Source organism: Alosa pseudoharengus, unplaced genomic scaffold (assembly GCF_046254945.1).
Source record: "Alosa pseudoharengus isolate Yale_2024_CS ecotype anadromous, Long Island Sound unplaced genomic scaffold, YU_APseudo_1.1 YU_APseudo_1.1_scf_24, whole genome shotgun sequence".
In the NCBI taxonomy this organism is placed as follows: Eukaryota; Metazoa; Chordata; class Actinopteri; order Clupeiformes; family Clupeidae; genus Alosa; species Alosa pseudoharengus.
Window position 1 is genome coordinate 4,726,857 of NW_027468689.1, and position 21,421 is coordinate 4,748,277.

At 40.4% G+C, this 21,421-nt stretch overlaps 2 protein-coding genes across 3 annotated transcripts; one reads left to right on the forward strand and one right to left on the reverse strand.

Annotated features, from left to right (window-relative positions):
- Positions 1 to 4,587: 4,587 nt before the first annotated feature.
- Positions 4,588 to 19,252, reverse strand: LOC143142159 (uncharacterized). 2 transcript variants are annotated; one of them, XR_012990904.1, is made up of 2 exons: positions 19,150 to 19,246; positions 4,588 to 4,717 (listed from the first exon to the last, which is right to left on the reverse strand). XR_012990904.1 is itself a non-coding variant. In XM_076302889.1 (2 exons), exons 1-2 carry the CDS (start codon positions 19,168 to 19,170, stop codon positions 18,025 to 18,027), a joined length of 1,005 nt encoding a protein of 334 aa, XP_076159004.1. In that variant the 5' UTR covers positions 19,171 to 19,252; the 3' UTR covers positions 17,941 to 18,024. The 2 variants fall into 2 exon arrangements, 1 of the variants encoding a protein (XP_076159004.1); XM_076302889.1 differs by lacking the exon at positions 4,588 to 4,717 and adding an exon at positions 17,941 to 19,008 and having other exon boundaries at positions 19,150 to 19,252.
- Positions 8,264 to 12,800, forward strand: LOC143142715 (uncharacterized). The gene is made up of 2 exons (XM_076303790.1): positions 8,264 to 8,423; positions 11,636 to 12,800. Exon 2 carries the CDS (start codon positions 11,640 to 11,642, stop codon positions 12,798 to 12,800), a length of 1,161 nt encoding a protein of 386 aa, XP_076159905.1. The 5' UTR covers positions 8,264 to 8,423; positions 11,636 to 11,639.
- Positions 19,253 to 21,421: the final 2,169 nt, after the last annotated feature.

A 21,421-nucleotide genomic window follows, 5' to 3' on the forward strand; every position in this document is an offset into this window, starting at 1 on the left:
GTATGAATGTTGAGTCATGTCTCATGAAACAGTCATGAATGCTTTATGTGCAGTTTATGACAGCTGCTATGAATGTGTTATGAACTCATCCGTCAAGTAAAGTGTTACCATTCAAACACACTCAACACCTTACCATCTATTGATGTCATTGTGGTTGAGATATCTGACATTTTTCTGTTAAAGATCGGCATGGAGACAATGGGACATGGTTGCCTTTGTTAGTGTCCTTATGTGAACTTGCACAGGTAAACTTGCTTGTCTTTACTTGCGTACGACTTCACATCAGTGCTTCAGACCAGAGCTGATGCTTCAGCAATAGCCGTCACTGAAAAGCTGTAAGTGTTGTTGAACACAGCTGTTCTTCATTGTTGCCTAATTACCAATTATTCATTACACCTGTGTATAGTATCTATACTTTTTGTATGTTTTTCACATATAGTATTTTGCAGTATTTTTAAAATACAAAAATACACACCAATAAAGTATTTTGATACAAAATTCAGAGGCATTTCCTTCAACCCAATAAAATACAAATGACAAAATACTATTTTGCATTTGAAAGACAAATTACCCATCCCTGGGAACAGGCAGATTATATCTTTATAGTTGGCCATATGATGACGTTCTTAGGTTAATACTATATTTCACCAGTTAGGGCAAAAAAATGGCCAGCAGCTGCACTGTGTAGCCTTTCTTAACATGTCTTTAAGTTTTGGGTTACAATATACAGGTATATACTTTAGGCCTAAGCCTAAAGTTACAGCATTTCTATCACAATTGACCAGACTTTGACCTTTTGTCTTCTTTTAACAAAATTCTGGCTATGATTGTTCCTTGTATTGCATCATGAGCCATCACTGCGCCTATTGCATTCTACTGTTGTTAGCCTTAAGCCTAGCGCAGTCCTTACGTTATACCACATCACCCTCCATTAGAAGTGCAATGAGCTGCATTGAGCATAATAAATTGCATTTAGAATCCAAACCCTAACCCTAATCCAAATCCATATTTCTAGATATTTTGGTGAAAGTAACTTAAAAGTAATACAATAGTGTAATGCCTTACAATTCAGAGACAGTAATATTATAATGTAATGAATTTTGAAATGACAGTAATAAGGAATACATAATAACGATTTTGAAGTAACTTGCCCAACACTGTTTATGGCATACCACTTCTGTCATTAAAGCTGTAGTTGGCAAGACTGACAGATTGAGGGGACAACATTTTGAATGTTTACAACTCTCATGCCCCTCCCCCACTACCACCAAGCACCCTCTCATCGAGTTTGTGCTCGTCAGTGAGCACCAGACTGCACCAGACTGTGATTGACAGTCAGATCTCACACAGCCCTGCACTGATTGGACCAGAAAAAACGGGAGCTGTGGATTTTTGCAAAACAAATAACAGGCTCTAGGTGGAGGTAGAAGTACGGGTTTTTTTCTAAAACCGGCTGATTTATGTTGTTCTGTCGGAGCATAGTGTCGGTTTCAGTGAATATGATCAAAAAATCTTGCCAACTGCAGCTTTAAGTGTCATTCGGTTTTGTCGTTATAAATTAGGATTAGGGTTAGGGTTAGAGGTAAGGGTTAGGGTTCATGTGTCTTGACAGTGTCATATGTTCATGACAGTGTCATGTCACTCTTATGTCGATACGGTCAAGTAAAGTGTTACCAAATGAATATATGTGTGCATTTAGTGACTGTACACCAATCAGCCTGTAGATGGCCAGACACAGTTTTCTGTGAATATCTCGAGAACCGTAGGGCTTAGGATAACTAAATTATTTGTGTATGTTGGTCTCCAGGGGCCATGTCAACACATCCCATATCCATTTAAGGTATAGGGCCACCTAGTTAAAAGTAAAAGGCAACAAAACATTGTAATCCCAGGTTTCTTTGGCTGACAGGTTCAAAAATGCATGACATTTGAAGTGTAGGATCATTATGACACCCTCTGAATGCATGCCAAGTTTTGTGGAATTCCATGTTTGGGAGGCCATATCAGCTACATGCGCACACACACACACACACACACAAACACACACACGGATGGATGGAGTAGGAGATGGAGACAAATTGACAAGTGTGATTTATTTTTGCAGAGAGAATGTGCAGGACTGGTTGGTGGTCATATTTTGTACCACTTTGCTCTTTGCTTGCTCAAAGTTCAAGGTTCAAAGTTTAATTGTCACATATACTTTGCAATACAGTTAAATGCTTGTGCCACAAGGTGCAGGGGGTAAAATTGGAGATCTAAGAAGCACAATAGTGCCATATAGGCAATAAATAGTATAGGGGGTGGGGGGGGGCACCATACAAATAACGAGACATATGTGCTGCTAAGCATGCACAGACACCCAAACACACACAGATACTGTACACAAGTAGTACACCTGTCGACATGCACCCATTAGAAAGCCTACATAGAGCTTCTGTGCATACGTATAGACCACAGACATATGGACCACATACATACATAAAGACTGCAGGTAAAAGACAACATACATACATGTAAGACCATAGACCTACACTGACCTGCAGGCCCCTAATGACCTGCAGACCTGATGATTAAAAAAAAGAAATGCACTGAGGCATTATAAAAAAAAATATATATAAAATGTCTGTGATACATAAGGTACCATATTGATGACACAAGCAATTATATTAAGAGTGTTCATGATTTCAAGTCACTGTCCATTTAATATTCTGATAGCCTGGGGAAAGAAGCTGTCTTTAAGACGTGTTGTGTGTGAGGTAATGCTCCGGTAGCGTTTACCAGAGGGGAGTAATGAAAAGAGGGGATGGGCTGGATGATTGACATCCTTGATGATAGACTCTGCTCTACTCCTGCAGCATACAGGGTAAATGTTTTGTAGTAGAGGAAGGTCGGCCCCAATGATTCTGGAGGCAGACCGGATTGTCCTTGTTAAAAGTTTGAGATCCTGGGCAGACAGATTACCTAACCACACTGTGATACAACCAGTCAGTATGCTTTCAATGGTGCAGCTTTTAAGTCTCCTAAGAAAGAACAGTCTCTGTTGGGTTTTCTTAAGGATGCAGGTTTAGTTGTGTTGAAAGACCATGATAGGGACATCAATTTTTTTTTTCATTTTCAGTGTGAAACAATTATTTAATCTGTAAAGATGTTTTTATTTTTTATTTTGTTTCCTTACCCAAACTGTTTTTTTCTTTTAGTTGACCCTTGTTAGGGAGGTGTACCCTTACAAGAGAGAAAATGTGAACAACACATGACTGGTTATTGTTGCCAAAATAATTTATTGGTGATGGTGGTGATAGTAATAGCAATTGCATCTCCATTGATATTTAGGTACATAATACAATATTTGCCTGATTTAGCATAACACATGGTAAAACACACACTTTCAGTTTCCTATCCAAATACAGATACAGATAATTTTGTTGGTTGAACTGACACAGATACAGATAATGGTGTGCAATTAAAATTCTAAGTAGAGCAGATCAACCCAGTACCCAAAACAGACATTACAGGTTACAGTAATTTCACACAGATAAAGAAGAGGTTATGATGCAGGTAAAAAAACACACAGTCATGTTGATCTGTTATTGAAAGAAGTGTGGTGTAAATTAATATGCATGTCTGTGTTTGTGTCTACACAGTATGTTACATAAAAGAACATTATGTACCATTGATGAAGCACAAAGATATTCTATGACTGAAGTCTTATGTATGTATTATGTGTCTGAAGTCTTTCTCTTGCAGGCTATAAAGCCTTATACTCCTGAACTATCTCCTTTGCTTCGTCATTTGTCACAGGATTATAGTCTTTTTTCACTGGGGGATAACCTTTACCACACGAAGTGAGAACCTCCACTAGTTCCTCATGAGGAATGGACAGAATTGTATCTCCTGGCAAATAAAAGGCCAGGGTCACATGATCCCACACATAATAAACATGTCCTACTGTTAAATCGCCTTCTGCATGCAGTTGTTTCTCCTTTTCATTCAGTTTAAAATGGTGTGTTCCAGAGATGGCTTGAGCGCGCCAGATGATCTTACCATCCCTGTAGGCACACACCTCCTGATCGTTATCATCCAGCTCTGGGTAATCACAAATACAAACACCAGCACAAACACAATCATCAGGGCTATGAATCAGCACAGTGTACATGACCTCCTGTTTGTAGATTGAAGTCTTATAAACTTTAAGGACAGGTTTCTTTCCTCCACAGAACTGTGTTCTGTACTTCTCCAGAACATCATCCAGGTTGAAAGTGAACCGGAATTGTCCATAGCGAGACTCATCCTTGAACGCAGGAGAGGTGGTGAAGTTGTGCAGGAAAGGCTTTTCCTTTTGTCTCTCTATCTCTTCTGGACTCCATTCAGGGATTAATGTTTCCAGATACCTCTGCTCCGCTGCAGCAATCTCCTCTTGACCAATCACAAGCCCCCACCACAGGAAGCCCCTCTCCCCTCCCTTAAACCCTCTGTCGGCCATAATACCTTCCAGACCTCTTTTAGTCGTCACATGAGCCACTCTAGACACACAGAACTCTACAGGTCGAGGGTAATGTGGAACTTTTTCCCAAACTGTGACCTCCTCATTGGGCTGAGCCACCTCCTTACGGGTGCATTTGTTCTTGTGTTCCTGCTTTAGATTATCTAAACTCATGTGGATCTTCTCCACAAAGTATTCTTTGGAATCGGTCCCAGTCGGTCGGCTTTGGAGTGTAGTCTGTTGAGACAAGTATTTGTTTTGAATTTCTTTTTCTAATTCCATTTTCTCATGCTATCTTGTGTAATTCATTGTTATTATTAATGATGTAGCCTAATAAAGATTAATTTCATCCTATTGCTGTGTAATACAATGAGTTTTCCTACCTTGACGTCTGGTTGAGTTGTCATCTTGATTATTTTCCCAAAGCTGTTGAAATCTCTCGATTTTTAAAGCAGAGTGTGTATGGCGTGAAGTCTTTGTCTTCAAAGTAGAATGTGCCCAGGGTTCAGTGTGTGGCACCCTAATATACAAACACACTGCAGAACAGGTTGCATAAGGTTCTGCCTCTGGGTATCTGTTGCCAGGTGTGGTCAAAAATATCCAAGGAACACTCATGTGTGAGGAACCACTGCAGGTTTATTCACGATACCGGGAGCAACGTCACTGGCAACAGCACATCCCAGTAACACTACTCAAAGTTCTCTAGGGCGAGGCCCCATCTAATGCACGTTAGTTACACTGGTAATACAAATCACATGAGTACAATGGTCTTTTCCAAAAATCCTCATACATGCAGAAATACAACAATACATGGACACTTCTTGGACATAGCATGTGACCATACGCCATACTCAAGTCATGTGGCTACTCCAAGTAAGTCAGATAATTGGTCAATACAATACATATACATCCTTCAGCATTCTCTTGCCATAGTCTAGTTCCTGTTGAGATATTCCTAATGTTACTGCCTCAGGCAGAATACCCTTAACTCGTGACAAAGGGGGTCGCATGAGCTTTATTAGAAAATCATGATATGGAGAGACCAAATGACAGACAAAGCAAAGTTGATGCACTGTATTGAATGTATAGAAAGCATATACAGAATATAAAAAAATGTTAGTAATCCAAAATTTCTCCTTCACAGGCAATAGGTTACTCCCTATAACATGGCAGAAGTTTACCTGGGTGTATGTGTGTGTGTGTGTGTGTGTGTGTGTGCGATAGAGTGACTCATACAGCCCTGCCCACATTTGTTTTTAAAATGCATCTTCAGTGATCTGATCACAAGTGGTCCGTTCTCAATACAAGTGTGAACTTATCTGAGACACATGTGCCCATATGTCTTTTGCAGTGTTAGCGCTAATGTGTTCTGATTCGTCTAAGACAGTGGGAGTTCTAGTGAATGTGACGTAAGCAATAGCAGTAGACAGGGCCGGAGTGGGACCACTTTTCAGCCTGGGAGTTTCAGGCCCAAGACCGGCCCACTTTTTTAGCGGTGGTGGAAATTGGATAAATAAGGCAACATTTCAGCTCTTACTATCATGTAGTTTTTATTATAGGCTACCAATATTCCACTATTCCACTATTCCACAAGGATAGGTTGATAAGTTAACAAAAACAGGAAGGAAGAAATAAAGCATTTGAAATGTATCCCACATTTCCACTAAGAGGCATACTGAACTACTGTATTGTTTACATGTTTTTTTTCTGCATGGGTCAGCTATCATGTTGTTGGGTGATTTGCTCCTTTAGAATTAGAATGCCTTTATTGTCATTGCACATAGTGACAACGAAATTCAATTGCACTTCCCCTAGTGGTGACACATAACAAGACACATGAAACATGGAACATGAACTACACCTAAGACAAAAGACAGCAAGACAATATATGCACTGTAATAAATAAATAAGTAGCTAAAAAAGACAGTCCAAAGGGTGCAGTGCCGTCAATTGTTCAGGTGTTTAATGGCACTTGGGTAAAAACTCTTAGAGAGTCTAGAGGTGCGACACTGGAGGGAACTGTAGCGCCTTCCAGATGGCAAAAGGGTGAACAGATCATGGCCTGGATGGGTGAAGTCCTTGATAATTGTTTTTTGCACGTTGCAGGCATCTGGTGTGATATATGTCTGTGAGTGATGGCAGCTGTGTTTGAATTATATTTTGTGCAGATTTCCTTACTCTGTCCAGAGCTTTTCTATTAGCAGTGGTGCAGCTGCTAAACCACACCAGAATGTCATGTGAGATGATGCTTTGGATGGAGTAGTTGTAAAAGGATAGTAGCAGTTTCTGGGGGAGGTTGATTTTGTTGAGCGAAAATATAGCCGCTGTTGTGCCTTTTTCACAAGAGCTGTGATGTTGGTTGCCCATGTGAGGTCCTGTGAAATGTATGTCCCCAGGAATTTAAAGTCCTTGACCCTCTCCACAGTGTCCCCGTTGATGTAGATAGGGGCATGGTCGGTCCCCATCCTCCGGAAGTCTACCACCACCTCTTTGGTCTTAGAGGTGTTGAGAGACAGGTTGTTGATGGATCACCAGGTGGCGAGTTTTTGTATTTCATCCCTGTAGGCGGACTCATCATTGTTGTGAATGAGTCCAACAACCGTGGTGTCATCTGCAAACTTGAAGATGTTACTGTCATGAACTGGGGTGCAGTCGTGAGTGTATAGGGTGTAGTTTATTACACCCACTTCTGAGCAAACAAGGCATATAGGTTGATCATGTAGCCTACTGCTGTCATAGCCTACTGTTCTTACATAAAATAACTTTAATTCATATGGGTTTTTTTTTAAAAATGTTAAGTATATTTTATGCCTTTAATGATAGTGACAGTGGAGAGTGACAGAAAGCAAATGGGAGAGAAAGCAGGAGTGGGATTTCGGGCTCATCATTTTCAGCGGGGGACTGGCTGATATGCTGCTCAGAGGCTACTTTTGTTTTTGCCTAGGCTACTGCACACAGATCAAGTTTGAGTTTTGTTATCAATATTTGCATAATATTTGCAAAGTCTATTAATCGCCATATTGGATGATATAAAAAGGCTAATAATTTAATTAATTTAATATGTTGCTTGCGAATAGGTTGACAACGCTACAACGTCCATAGGCCTATTAGCCCAATAATTATGCCGCTATAATATAAGGCTATCTCTCTTTAACAGTTGCCACTTATGTCTTCTTCTTCAAAACAAAAGCTGGAAGCTTGGTATATTTGGCAGCATTTTCCTCCAATACTTTTCATATTTTTTACCTGGCCTTTTCAGTCCCTCATGGCCTCTTTCTACCACCTCCCTACCCATCCTCCCTGAAGCTTAGGGCCGGGCCCGGCTGGTAACTGAGAATTGTGTTTAGAAAAAACGGGCTATATGGACCCAACCAGTTAACTCTTCTTGGGAGGGGAGAACAACCCATTAGGCAATGCGAACGTGTGTAGCCAACTTTAAGAGAAGATAGATTAACGTGGCAAATGTCAATATTTTTCCCTCAACCGGCCCAGAAGTGAAGCGGCCCACCGGGAATTCTCCCGATTCTCCCGATTACCCACTCCGGGCCTGGCAGTAGAGTATAAACACAGGTGGTCAGCAACATCTCTGAATACATGTGTAAACCACGGTGTGTCTTGTCTGACTACTTATGATCGGATCACACAAGGCACATTCTAAACAAATGTAAACACGTGCAATGTATAGGCCACCATATGATCATATGATCAAGCTGATTAGAAGAACAGGTGCTGGTCTAAAGGTGAGCTAATGACATGCAGTGTGTGTTTGTGTGTGTTTGTGTCCTGTAGGAGAGAGCAGTGCAACAGGTCTAATAGCAGGATGTCTTTATGGGCTTTTGCACGGACTGTCAAAAGTACCGGCTGGACTGTACCAGACTGTGGACAAACGCGAGCAGCTGGAGGAACTAGGAGGGAAGCTCTTCCATGCAGCAGCGAAAGAGAAGTACTCAGAGAAATAGTGGAAAACCACAGCTCAGCGTGTCCTCACATCTCCCCGTCTTTCCCTAGTTTCTTTTCTTTTCGTTTTGCTAAATTTATGTTTGCTTTGTTATTCAACAATCGAAGATATTGATATCTTAATTTTCACAGATATTATTAAATCTGTTTTTTGTTGTTGTAGTATTGGATAAGGGGCATCTTGCATAACAGTAAATACTGTTTGTAAAAGAATGGTTCTTATAATAATAGAGATGTGTAGAAGTGTTTTGCTGTTGGAACTAAGTCTTTACCGGCCTGTGTTGTTACAGCCATCTTTGAGTGTTTACTAAATAACTGATATATTTTCGAAACTGATATTTTTTTGAAATCGTACTCACATCACTTGAATGTTTTTAGGAGATAAATAATTGAATGATTTTTACTGGAATTTCATATACCAAGATGAACACCTATTGAGTTGGCTATAACTAACTAACTTGGCTAATTGCATGATGATCAGTGACTGCGTTTATCTGCACTTTGGTATCCCGGCTATGATCCGGATTTTGAGTGGTTGTGTGTTGCGCATGGAAACATCATATCCCGAGTTCAGAACCCCCGGATAAGCCCATATCCTGGTTTTGAGAAATCCGGTTTTGCTAGCTGGGATACTCTAAAGGAACTGGGATACTGTTCCATGTTTACACCTTATTCTGGACATGTGGCTGGCTGCATGCATAATTGTTGGTAACCGGGATACTAGTATTCATCATGTATATAGGTTTATCTGTGCATATTCCTCTGTGCATATTCCGGATATGATCAAAACTGGGATAAGCCTCTTAACCAGGAGACTTGTAAACGCAGTCAGTGTTCAAAATGAATGACCTGCTGTATAAGCCCTCATTCATTTGTCTGTGTTTTCAGGGTCGTTCACGTACGCCATATTGGGTGAGTACAGGTTGAAGGAAAATTAAGTAATCTCACTTTAGAGATGTAGTTTCATCATATATACTGTACATTGTATAAATTTTAAAACATCAATTTAAGCAGGTTACAGAAGATGGCAAAAACATTCTTTGGATTGTAATGAAATATGATTGCTTCTGTGACCTGCCTGATTATGTGGAATTATGAAAATTCTACTACAGGAAATTGTTTATCGAGTTTTTGTGATCAAATTCTTCAAGTGGATTGCTTCTTTCAGCATATACTATTCACAATCCCCATCAATACCATCCCCTCTTCAGCAAACTTGTGTAAACTGCACAGACTGCAGACACCCTTAAAATAATCCCCACATGCGTTTAAATATCACCATTGTTATGAGGTGACTAACATTTAAACGCGTCTGTGATAGTCACCCTTTCCTTTCATGGGCTTATTACTCACATTAGACAGCTGATCTTCACTTGCACCCGCATGGCTTATGATGGATCAGACTGCATGGCCAGATAAACAGGTGCTAATCGCTCGTTATTTGCACTCATCATCTCTGTTTAGCTCTGTTTGTTTCTGTTCAGGGAGTGTACACATTCGGTTACACATTTAAGACTTGTGGTTTGGGGTGTTACCCCGTTAACAGCAATACTGTGATGTAGCCTATGACGGGTGAAGTCTATCAAGATTGCCCTAGTAAAGACGCTAAGTTAACTCTGTTATTGTATCTTTGGCAGACTAGTGAATTGAATGGCTATTATAGACTTATGTTATTCAGCAGCAGTGCACCACCAACATTAAAGGATTAATGACACATTATTTCCGTGTTCCTCCTGTTGTTTTATAAATTAAACTGAGTCTGAGCTATTTTCTCATGTTTTGCTGTGCCCCTCGGAATACTCCGAAATTCACGCCCTTCTTTCTGAGAATTTTCAAGGATGCATCTGTGGATCCTCAGGTGAACATAAATACCCAAAATTCTCTGCGTTGACATGCATTGGAGCAGCACCATTGTCAAAACGGAAGCGTGCAGTTAAAACTGGAAGTGCTCAGGCAGAACCGCGGTGATGTGCACGTCCACAAGCTAGTCTGTTCCAAAGCAGAGTCCGAAAATGCTAGGGACTCCAGCCACATCTTCGTAGAACCAGACTCACAAGGAAATATTCTATCAGGGAAGCATGCGCGACTTTGGGAAACAACAAAAGTGTTTCATTCCCTATGTTCTAATTCGCTACACTGGTGACGGAAAACCAACTAGCGTGTCAGAAAAAAAGGCTTTAACATGGGGCTTTATGACATTATTTTAATTCCCTAGAATCGTGCTGTTAATGGAAAACCGTTTTGATGCTTCTTATGTCGCTCAAAATTAAATGGATATAAGAGTTAGTTCGCTTGAAACTCTGATGGAAAAGGGGCTACAAGGGATTCATGCTCTACTCATTTTAGAGAGGAGAGATTTAGTCTGCGAGTGTCAATTTTTTTTAAAAAAGCTTTTGCTCATTAGGTACATGTAAACATAGACTTATACCAGTTTGTAGGTGTTCTTTTTAACTTTGTCCTTTAAAGTTAAGTTTAGTCTAGTTTTCAAAATGTCTCATGTGTCATGGTAAGGACAGATGGTCAAGTCTCGCTACATCTTTACTGGAGAACCTCATAGCTTGTTACTTAATTCCCTCTTCTTTCTTTTGATAAAAGCATCTGCTAAATAAATAACCATGATTGAAAGTTATTGCTGTATTAGATTGAAAGTTACCTAATACAACTAAAGTAATTCAGTTCTAATTTGTTCTTATACAGCAAAATGTAATTGTTCTAAAAAAGTGCACAGTGGTTTGTTAGTGCGGATTTATTTGTGTGTATAACTTTGCATAACTACTTAGTATGCGTTCTGCTTGTTCCTGCAGGATCAACCGTCTATTTATGCTTCATGGTTGTGATTGATTGATTCTAGTTAATGAAAATAATTCTGCTTCTAGATTATGCCATTTCCAGACACTTCCTTCTGCACCCTTTTCGCACACTTCCCTCTGCACCTGCTTTTCACATTTGCCGTCCGACAATTTTATAAATCTGCCGCCCACTTTTAATTTCTGTTGCGCACCAGAAACGTTCACATGCTCACCAGAAACTCAAAGCCCCTAAGAGGACATGGGGAAAACATTTCTTTGTAAGTTTCAAGTGCGCACCAGATAGTTTCTCGTGCTCACCAAAAATGTTCCTTTTAGGGGCTGCGTTGATATTGTGTGAGTATATTGTAATTCTTTTCCCAAGCAAAATGAAGCCTTTTATCTCATTCAGACCCATGATGATGGCAAAGGTGTGGGCAGCAACCACAGCTCCCTTGGACTCCAAAACTCTGAGGCGAATTATTCGCGACAGGATGACCCTCCCAGGAGTGCGTGCCGTTCTGGAATGCCTTCTACAGTACCTCATCCAGGAGTTATCCAACAGAAACAACCTGCAGAATGACAAGAAGAGCCAAGAAAGGTCGGAACCAAAACATATCATCAAAGATGGAGCACAAGAAAGCAGTGACATTAGACATATAACATCATTCCAGCTCCTTCGAGCCAAGTTCCTGAGACCCAAATCCGATCAAACTCAAACTCGACAATGCAAAGTAGGGTCTTGCTCTTTCAAGCGGTCTGGTGGCCTTGTCAGGCAAGCCTCCAGAGTTTCGATGAAGCGACAAACAGTAGGTGTTCGAAGCGTGAAACACTTGTCAGCCATCTTTGCAGCCAAGGAAAAGAGTGACGCCAACAACATGCGGATGGTACAGCATGGGGCCAGACCACATGTCAGGAGATTGGTTTTAGCTGCCTTAGAGAAGTTTGAGACCATTGGTTCTGTCCACAGTGGAGATGATTGTGTAACAGCTCGGAAAAACAAAGATACTGATGAACATGTAACAGGAGAACAGGTGAATGACAAATGTCAAAGAACAAAAGGGAGAGGTCAAGGATCAGATAAGTCAGCTAGAGTTCAAAGCCCAACAAAGAATGTAGATGGAAACCAATCAGAGCACCACTCTCTTAAAAACTCTACATGTGGCTTAGTGATGGCAGAGGCTGTGTGGACCGTGGCAACAGATCATGCAGATATTGTACAGCAGGTTCCTGGAGAAGTAACTGCAAGTGAACTTTCAGGTGAGGATGTACAAGAGAAAAGCTCAGATAATGGCAGGCACATCTCACCTCAGACAGCTCAGCAAGTGAAATGGGCCAATGTGGAGGAAGATAGTGTCTGTGAGGTGGTTCAACAGAACAGCTCTGAACCTCACAGTAATCTGTGCATCACTGTTGAACCACAGAACACACAGAGGGTTGCCATTCTATCGTATCCACAGAACACACAGAGGGTTGCCATTCTATCGTATCCACAGAACACACAGAGGGTTCCAGAGCGAGGCTTCTGTCTCACAGAAAAACCTGAATTACAATTCAGACTCGGTAGATTCCAATAGACCTCTAACTCAATCTCAAAATGATCTCATCACAAAAGCACAGCTATCAGAATTCCAGAGTGAGGCGTCTGTCTCACAGAAAACCCTGAATCACAATTCAGACTCCGTAGATTCCAATAGACCCCTAACTCAGTCTCAAAATTATCTCATCACAAACCCACAGCTGTCAGAGTTAGAGAGTAAGGAGTCTGTCTCACAGAAAAACCTGAATTACAATTCAGCCTCAGTAGAACACGGATGCCAATCAAATAGACCTCAACCTCAGTCTCAAAATGAACTCATCCCAACTCACGCTAAGATGTCAGAAAGTGATGAAACGAGTTCACCTCCTGAAGCCGTCACATCACAATCAGAAGGACCAGACACCGAAACACATGTGACGTGTGCTGAACTATCTGACACTTCAACAACCCAGTTGTGTAGACAAATAATTAATAAAACATTTAATGCCAGTTCTCTTCACACAGCAAGTCATGGACAAGGTGAATGCAACAATAAGCCAGCCATTGTACATACAAACAAAGGTGGGAGGTTGTCTATACCAGTGGAAAATAAGACATTGCAAGGGGATGAGCATGAAGGTATCATCCTATGCCAAAAGAAAGAAGATAATTTGAAAACAGAGATTCCGACTAAAAGTCCTTCACAGAATGAGGAAGCCGAAAGCTGCCGTCTACAAGCCCAGTCTGGTAGAGCAAAATATAGAACATTTCAATATGGAGATCCATGCAAGGAGAAGAAGTACATTCCCAAGACAATTAGATTCACAGACACATTTTAATTTTTAAATTATATTAAATGATAGTATACATATCTTAGAAGCTATTATTGTCTAACTACACATTGTATTTTGCATCGCAGCCCCAGGCAAAATAAAATCCAACAATTGCAAAACAGCATTGCCGTTTTTGTTCCAAACCTCTTACCTGATCACGTCACACCTGAGTCAATGGGCTACTGCAGCGTCAAAAAGACAGAATATGGTCAAGCAAATCATTTTTGTTTAATAAAAATGTATTTGTTTTATGATACCTTTGCAGATGATTTCTCATCTTGCTACTGGGAATGTCCAACCGTTCCAGGTTACACAAATACGGGTCCGCTGAATGTAGGCTAGTTTACCTTATAATGTTAAATTCAGTGATTATGATTACTTCACAACTTATATAGTAAAGTGACATTTGAAGTAGACTTCATAAGATATTCATGAAATATTTACAAAGGCTGGAGAGAAAACCGGCAATGCTGCTTTGCGATTGTTGGACTTTTTGACAAGTTCTGTCTTCCACATTCTTAAAAGGTTTGGTATGAATGTTGAGTCTTGTCTCATGAAACAGTCATGAATGCTTTATGTGCAGTTTATGACAGCTGCTATGAATGTGTTATGAACTCACCCGTCAAGTAAAGTGTTACCATTCAAACACACTCAACACCTTACCATCTATTGATGTCATTGTGGTTGAGATATCTGACATTTTTCTGTTAAAGATCGGCATGGAGACAATGGGACATGGTTGCCTTTGTCAGTGTCCTTATGTGAACTTGCACAGGTAAACTTGCTTGTCTTTACTTGCGTACGACTTCACACCAGTGCTTCACACCAGAGCTTCACACCAGAGCTGATGGTTCAGCAATAGCAGTCACTGAAAAGCTGTAAGTGTTGTTGAACACAGCTGTTCTCCATTGTTGCCTAATTACCAATTATTCATTACACCTGTGTATAGTATCTACTTTTTTGTGTGTTTTTCACATATAGTATTTTGCAGTATTTTTAAAATACAGAAATACATACCAATAAAGTATTTTGATACAAAATTCAGAGCCATTTCCTTCAACCCAATAAAATACAAATGACAAAATACTATTTTGCATTTGAAAGACAAATTACCCATCCCTGGGAACAGGCAGATTATATCTTTATAGTTGGCCATATGATGACATTCTTAGGTTAATACTGTATTTCACCAGTTAGGGCACAAAAATGGCCAGCAGCTGCACTGTGTAGCCTTTCTTAACATGTCTTTAAGTTTTGGGTTACAATATACAGGTATATACTTTAGGCCTAAGCCTAAAGTTACAGCATTTCTATCACAATTGACCAGACTTTGACCTTTTGTCTTCTTTTAACAAAATTCTGGCTATGATTGTTCCTTGTATTGCATCATGAGCCATCACTGCGCCTATTGCATTCTACTGTTGTTAGCCTTAAGCCTAGCGCAGTCCTTACGTTATACCACATCACCCTCCATTAGAAGTGCAATGAGCTGCATTGAGCATAATAAATTGCATTTAGAATCCAAACCCTAACCCTAATCCAAATCCATATTTCTAGATATTTTGGTGAAAGTAACTTAAAAGTAATACAATAGTGTTAGGAATAAATAATAACGATTTTGAAGTAACTTGCCCAACACTGTTTATGGCATACCACTTCTGTCATTAAAGCTGTAGTTGGCAAGACTGACAGATTGAGGGGACAACATTTTGAATGTTTACAACTCTCATGTCCCTCCCCCACTACCACCAAGCACCCTCTCATCGAGTTTGTACTCGTCAGTGAGCACCAGACTGCACCAGACTGTGATTGACAGTCAGATCTCACACAGCCCTGCTCTGATTGGACCAGAAAAAACGGGAGCTGTGGATTTTTGTAAAACAAATAACAGGCTCTAGGTGGAGGTAGAAGTGCAGGTTTTTTTCTAAAACCGGCTGATTTATGTTGTTCTGCCGGAGCATAGTGTCGGTTTCAGTGAATATGATCAAAAAATCTTGCCAACTGCAGCTTTAAGTGTCATTCGGTTTTGTCGTAATAAATTAGGATTAGGGTTAGGGTTAGAGGTAAGGGCTAGGGTTCATGTGTCTTGACAGTGTCATATGTTCATGACAGTGTCATGTCACTCTTATGTCGATACGGTCAAGTAAAGTGTTACCAAATGAATATATGTGTGCATTTAGTGACTGTACACCAATCAGCCTGTAGATGGCCAGACACAGTTTTCTGTGAATATCTCGAGAACCGTAAGGCTTAGGATAACTAAATTATTTTTGTATGTTGGTCTCCAGGGGCCATGTCAACACATCCCATATCCATTTAAGGTATAGGGCCACCTAGTTAAAAGTAAAAGGCAACAAAACATTGTAATCCCAGGTTTCTTTGGCTGACAGGTTCAAAAATGCATGACATTTGAAGTGTAGGATCATTATGACACCCTCTGAATGCATGCCAAGTTTTGTGGAATTCCATGTTTGGGAGGCCATATCAGCTACATGCGCACACACACACACACACACACAAACACACACACGGATGGATGGAGTAGGAGATGGAGACAAATTGACAAGTGTGATTTATTTTTGCAGAGAGAATGTGCAGGACTGGGTGGTGGTCATATTTTGTACCACTTTGCTCTTTGCTTGCTCAAAGTTTAAGGTTCAAAGTTTAATTGTCACATTTACTTTGCAATACAGTTAAATGCTTGTGCCACAAGGTGCAGGGGGTAAAATTGGAGATCTAAGAAGCACAATAGTGCCATATAGGCAATAAATAGTGTGGGGGGGGGGGGGGCACCATACAAATAACGAGACATATGTGCTGCTAAGCATGCACAGACACCCAAACACACACAGATACTGTACACAAGTAGTACACCAGTCGACATGCACCCATTAGAAAGCCTACATAGAGCTTCTGTGCATACATATAGACCACAGACATATGGACCACATACATACATAAAGACTGCAGGTAAAAGACAACATACATACATGTAAGACCATAGACCTAACACTGACCTGCAGGCCCCTAATGACCTGCAGACCTGATGATTAAAAAAAAGAAATGCACTGAGGCATTATAAAAAAAATATATAAAATGTCTGTGATACATAAGGTACCATATTGATGACACAAGCAATTATATTAAGAGTGTTCATGATTTCAAGTCACTGTCCATTTAATATTCTGATAGCCTGGGGAAAGAAGCTGTCTTTAAGACGTGTTGTGTGTGAGGTAATGCTCCGGTAGCGTTTACCAGAGGGGAGTAATGAAAAGAGGGGATGGGCTGGATGATTGACATCCTTGATGATACACTCTGCTCTACTCCTGCAGCATACAGGGTAAATGTTTTGTAGTAGAGGAAGTTCGGCCCCAATGATTCTGGAGGCAGACCGGATTGTCCTTGTTAAAAGTTTGAGATCCTGGGCAGACAGATTACCTAACCACACTGTGATACAACCAGTCAGTATACTTTCAATGGTGCATCTGTAAAAGTTTATAAGAGATGTTGTACCCACCCCAAAGCTTTTAAGTCTCCTAAGAAAGAACAGTCTGTTTAAAGTTTGTAAAGTATGGCGTGCTCTTATCCAGATAGTTTGTTGGTTTGTTGGGTTTGGGTGCCCTTTAGTCCAAGGTATTGTACATCCAGGTTCAAGAATGAGAATAAATTCTCTGACTAAGGCACTCCAACTTAAAATGTCTTTATTAATTTGACAAGTCCTACATTGACATATTAAAAACAAGGCCCACGCGTAGCGGCATGAGTGCCTTCTTCAGGGCAGTGGAACAGAACAGTCTCTGTTGGGTTTTCTTAAGGATGCAGGTTGTGTTGAAAGACCATGATAGGGACATCTTTTTTTTTTTTTTTCATTTTCAGTGTGAAACAATTATTTAATCTGTAAAGATGTTTTTATTTTTTTATTTGGTTTCCTTAGCCAAACTGTTTTTTCTTTTAGTTGACCCTTGTTAGGGAGGTGTACCCTTACAAGAGAGAAAATGTGAACAACACATGACTGGTTATTGTTGCCAAAATAATTTATTGGTGATGGTGGTGATAGTAATAGCAATTGCATCTCCATTGATATTTAGGTACAGAATACAATATTTGCCTGATTTAGCATAGCACATGGTAAAACACACACTTTCAGTTTCCTTTCCAAATACGGATGCAGATAATTTTGTTGGTTTAACTGACACAGATACAGATAATGGTGTGCAATTCAAATTCTAAGTAGAGCAGATCAACCCAGTACCCAAAACAGACATTACAGGTTACAGTAATTTCACACAGATAAAGAAGAGGTTATGATGCAGGTAAAAAAACACACAGTCATGTTGATCTGTTACTGAAAGAAGTGTGGTGTAAATTAATATGTATGTCTGTGTTTGTGTCTACACAGTATATTACATAAAAGAACATTATGTAATATTGATGAAGCACAAAGATATTCTATGACCCTGTGTCTGAAGTCTTTCTCTCAGGCGCATACTTCTGAATTTCCACCATTGCTTTGTCTTTTGTCAGCTTATCGTGTTTGGGCACTGATGGATTGTCTTTATCACACGGAGTGAGAACCTCCTCTAGTTCCGCCCTAGAAAAGGGTAGAATTGTATCTCGTGGCATATGAAAGGCCAGGGTCACATGATCCCACACATAATGAACATAGCCTATGTTTAAATTGCCTTCTGCATGCACTTCTTTTTTTTCTTTGTTTTCAGTCAGTTTATAATGGTGTGTTTCTGAGATGGCTTGAGCGCGCCAGATGATCTTACCATCCCTGTAAAGACACACCGCCTGATCGTTATCATCGAGCTCTGGGTAATCTTTATAAACACAAACATCAGGGCTATGAATCAGCACAGTGTACATGACCTCCTGTTTGTAAATTGAAGTCTTATAAACTTTAAGGACGGGTGTCTGTCCTCCACAGATCTCTGTGCTGTACTTCTGCAGAAGATCATCCAGGTTGAAAGTGAACCGGAAGTTGCCATAGCGAGACTCATCCTTGAACGCAGGAGAGGTGGTGAAGTTGTGCAGGAAAGGCTCTTCCTTTTGTCTCTCTATCTCTTCTGGACTCCATTCAGGGATTAATGTTTCCAGATACCTCTGCTCCGCTGCAGCAATCTCCTCTTGACCAATCACAAGCCCCCACCACAGGAAGCCCCTCTCCCCTCCCTTAAACCCATTGGCGGCCATAATACCTTCCAGACCTCTTTCAGTCGTCACATGAGCCACTGTAGACACACAGAACTCTACAGGTCGAGGGTAATGTGGAACCTGTCCCCAATTTGTGGCCTCCTCATTGGGCTGAATCACCTCCTTACGGGTGTAGTCGTTCTTGTGTTCCTGCTTTAGATCATCTAAACTCATGTGGATATTCTCCTTAGAATATTCTCTGGAATTGGTCCCAGTCAGTCGGCTTTTGAGTGTAGTCTGTTGAGACAAGTATTTGTTTTGAATTTCTTTTTCTATTTCCATTTTCTCATGCTATCTTGTGTAATTCATTATTATTAATAATTAAGTAGTAAAGATTAATTTCATGCTGTTGCTGTGTAAAACAATGAGTTTTCCTACCTGGACGTTTGGTTGAGTCATCTTGATTCTTTTCCCAAAGCTGTTGAAATCTCTCGATTTTTAAAGCAGAGTGTGTATGGTTTTGAAATCTCTGCCTTCAAAGTGGAAAGTGCCCAGGGTTCAGTGTGTGGCAGACTAATATACAAACACACCTGCAGAACAGGTTCCATAAGGTTCTGCCTCTGAGTATCTGTTGCCAGGCAATACTCCCTAATAACCAAGGGCGTAGGTTTGGTCTGAGCTTTGGTGGGGACAGTTGTTATCAATATTTGCATAATATTTGCAAAGTCTATGTGAAAATTAAGGCGTGAAGCGTGTGTAGGCCTACGATATTCCACCGAGACGAATGGATGTGGAGATGGGCTCAGAGAATAATTAAAGCTCTTGAAGTTATTTTTCTCACGAACTGTTTATCACAGCAAACAGTGGCTAGCTAGCACCGTTTAAAAGCTGAGAAAAGGTTATTTCATGTGACACATGTGTGATGAGTAGCCTACTTCTCGAGGAGTTCAACAGAGAAGAATGGGTGAATTTGGACGCACTTCATGCTTGTAGTAAAGTAAAGCTGAAGCGCTGCATGCTGCGCCTCACTGGTAGTTATTATAGGTAACTTCAATTCTGCGCGATTTACCCTTATAGGCTACTGCACATTACAAGATCTGTACTAGATGATCCGCAGCACTGACGTGAGAAATGATTTAACTCTTTGTGTAGCGCATGTGAGCGCTTTTTTCCCCATTTCAACCTGAATATTGGTGGGGACATTTCAGTCGTAATTTGACATTGGTGTGGACACGTCCTTCGGTCCCCACGCAAATCTACGCCCCTGCTAATAACATGGCAGAAGTGATATGATCATATATGATCAAGCTGATTAGAAGAACAGGTGCTGGTCTAAAGGTGAGCTGATGACATGTATTGTGTTTGTTGCATAAGGTTCTGCCTCTGGGTATCTGTTGCCAGGTGTGGTCAAAAATATCCAGGCAACACTCATGTGTGAGGAACCACTGCAGGTTTATTCACGATACCGGGAGCAACGTCACTGGCAACAGCACATCCCAGTAACACTACTCAAAGTTCTCTAGGGTGAGGCCCCATCTTATGCATGTTAGTTAAACTGGTAATACAAATCACATGAGTACAATGGTCTTTTCCAAAAATCCTCATACATGCAGAAATACAACAATACATGGACACTTCTTGGACATAGCATGTGACCATACGCCATACTCAAGTCATGTGGCTACTCCAAGTAAGTCAGATAATTGGTCAATACAATACATATACATCCTTCAGCATTCTCTTGCCATAGTCTAGTTCCTGTTGAGATATTCCTAATGTTACTGCCTCAGGCAGAATACCCTTAACTCGTGACAAAGGGGGTCGCATGAGCTTTATTAGAAAATCATGATATGGAGAGACCAAATGACAGACAAAGCAAAGTTGATGCACAGTATTGAATGTATAGAAAGCATATACAGAATATAAAAAAATGTTAGTAATCCAAAATTTCTCCTTCACAGGCAATAGGTTACTCCCTATAACATGGCAGAAGTTTACCTGGGTGTATGTGTGTGTGTGTGTGTGTGTGTGCGATAGAGTGACTCATACAGCCCTGCCCACATTTGTTTTTAAAATGCATCTTCAGTGATCTGATCACAAGTGGTCCGTTCTCAATACAAGTGTGAACTTATCTGAGACACATGTGCCCATATGTCTTTTGCACTGTTAGCGCTAATGTGTTCTGATTCGTCTAAGACAGTGGGAGTTCTAGTGAATGTGACGTAAGCAATAGCAGTAGACAGGGCCGGAGTGGGGCCACTTTTCAGCCTGGGAGTTTCAGGCCCAAGACCGGCCCACTTTTTTAGCGGTGGTGGAAATTGGATAAATAAGGCAACATTTCAGCTCTTACTATCATGTAGTTTTTATTATAGGCTACCAATATTCCACTATTCCACAAGGATAGGTTGATAAGTTAACAAAAACAGGAAGGAAGAAATAAAGCATTTGAAATGTATCCCACAATTCCACTAAGAGGCATACTGAACTACTGTATTGTTTACATGTTTTTTTTCTGCATGGGTCAGCTATCATGTTGTTTGGTGATTTTCTCCTTTAGAATTAGAATGCCTTTATTGTCATTGCACATAGTGACAACGAAATTCAATTGCACTTCCCCTAGTGGTGACACATAACAAGACACATGAAACATGGAACATGAACTACACCTAAGACAAAAGACAGCAAGACAATATATGCACTGTAATAAATA

Excerpts from the sequence above, each read along its gene's own strand:
- LOC143142715 (XM_076303790.1), top strand. The coding sequence starts at position 11,640 with ATGATGATGGCAAAGGTGTGGGCAGCAACCACAGCTCCCTTGGACTCC.
- LOC143142159 (XM_076302889.1), bottom strand. The coding sequence starts at position 19,170 with ATGACTCAACCAAACGTCCAG. Across the intron at positions 19,009-19,149 it reads TGACTCAACCAAACGTCCAG|ACTACACTCAAAAGCCGACT; the intron begins GTAGGAAAACTC and ends TTGTCTCAACAG.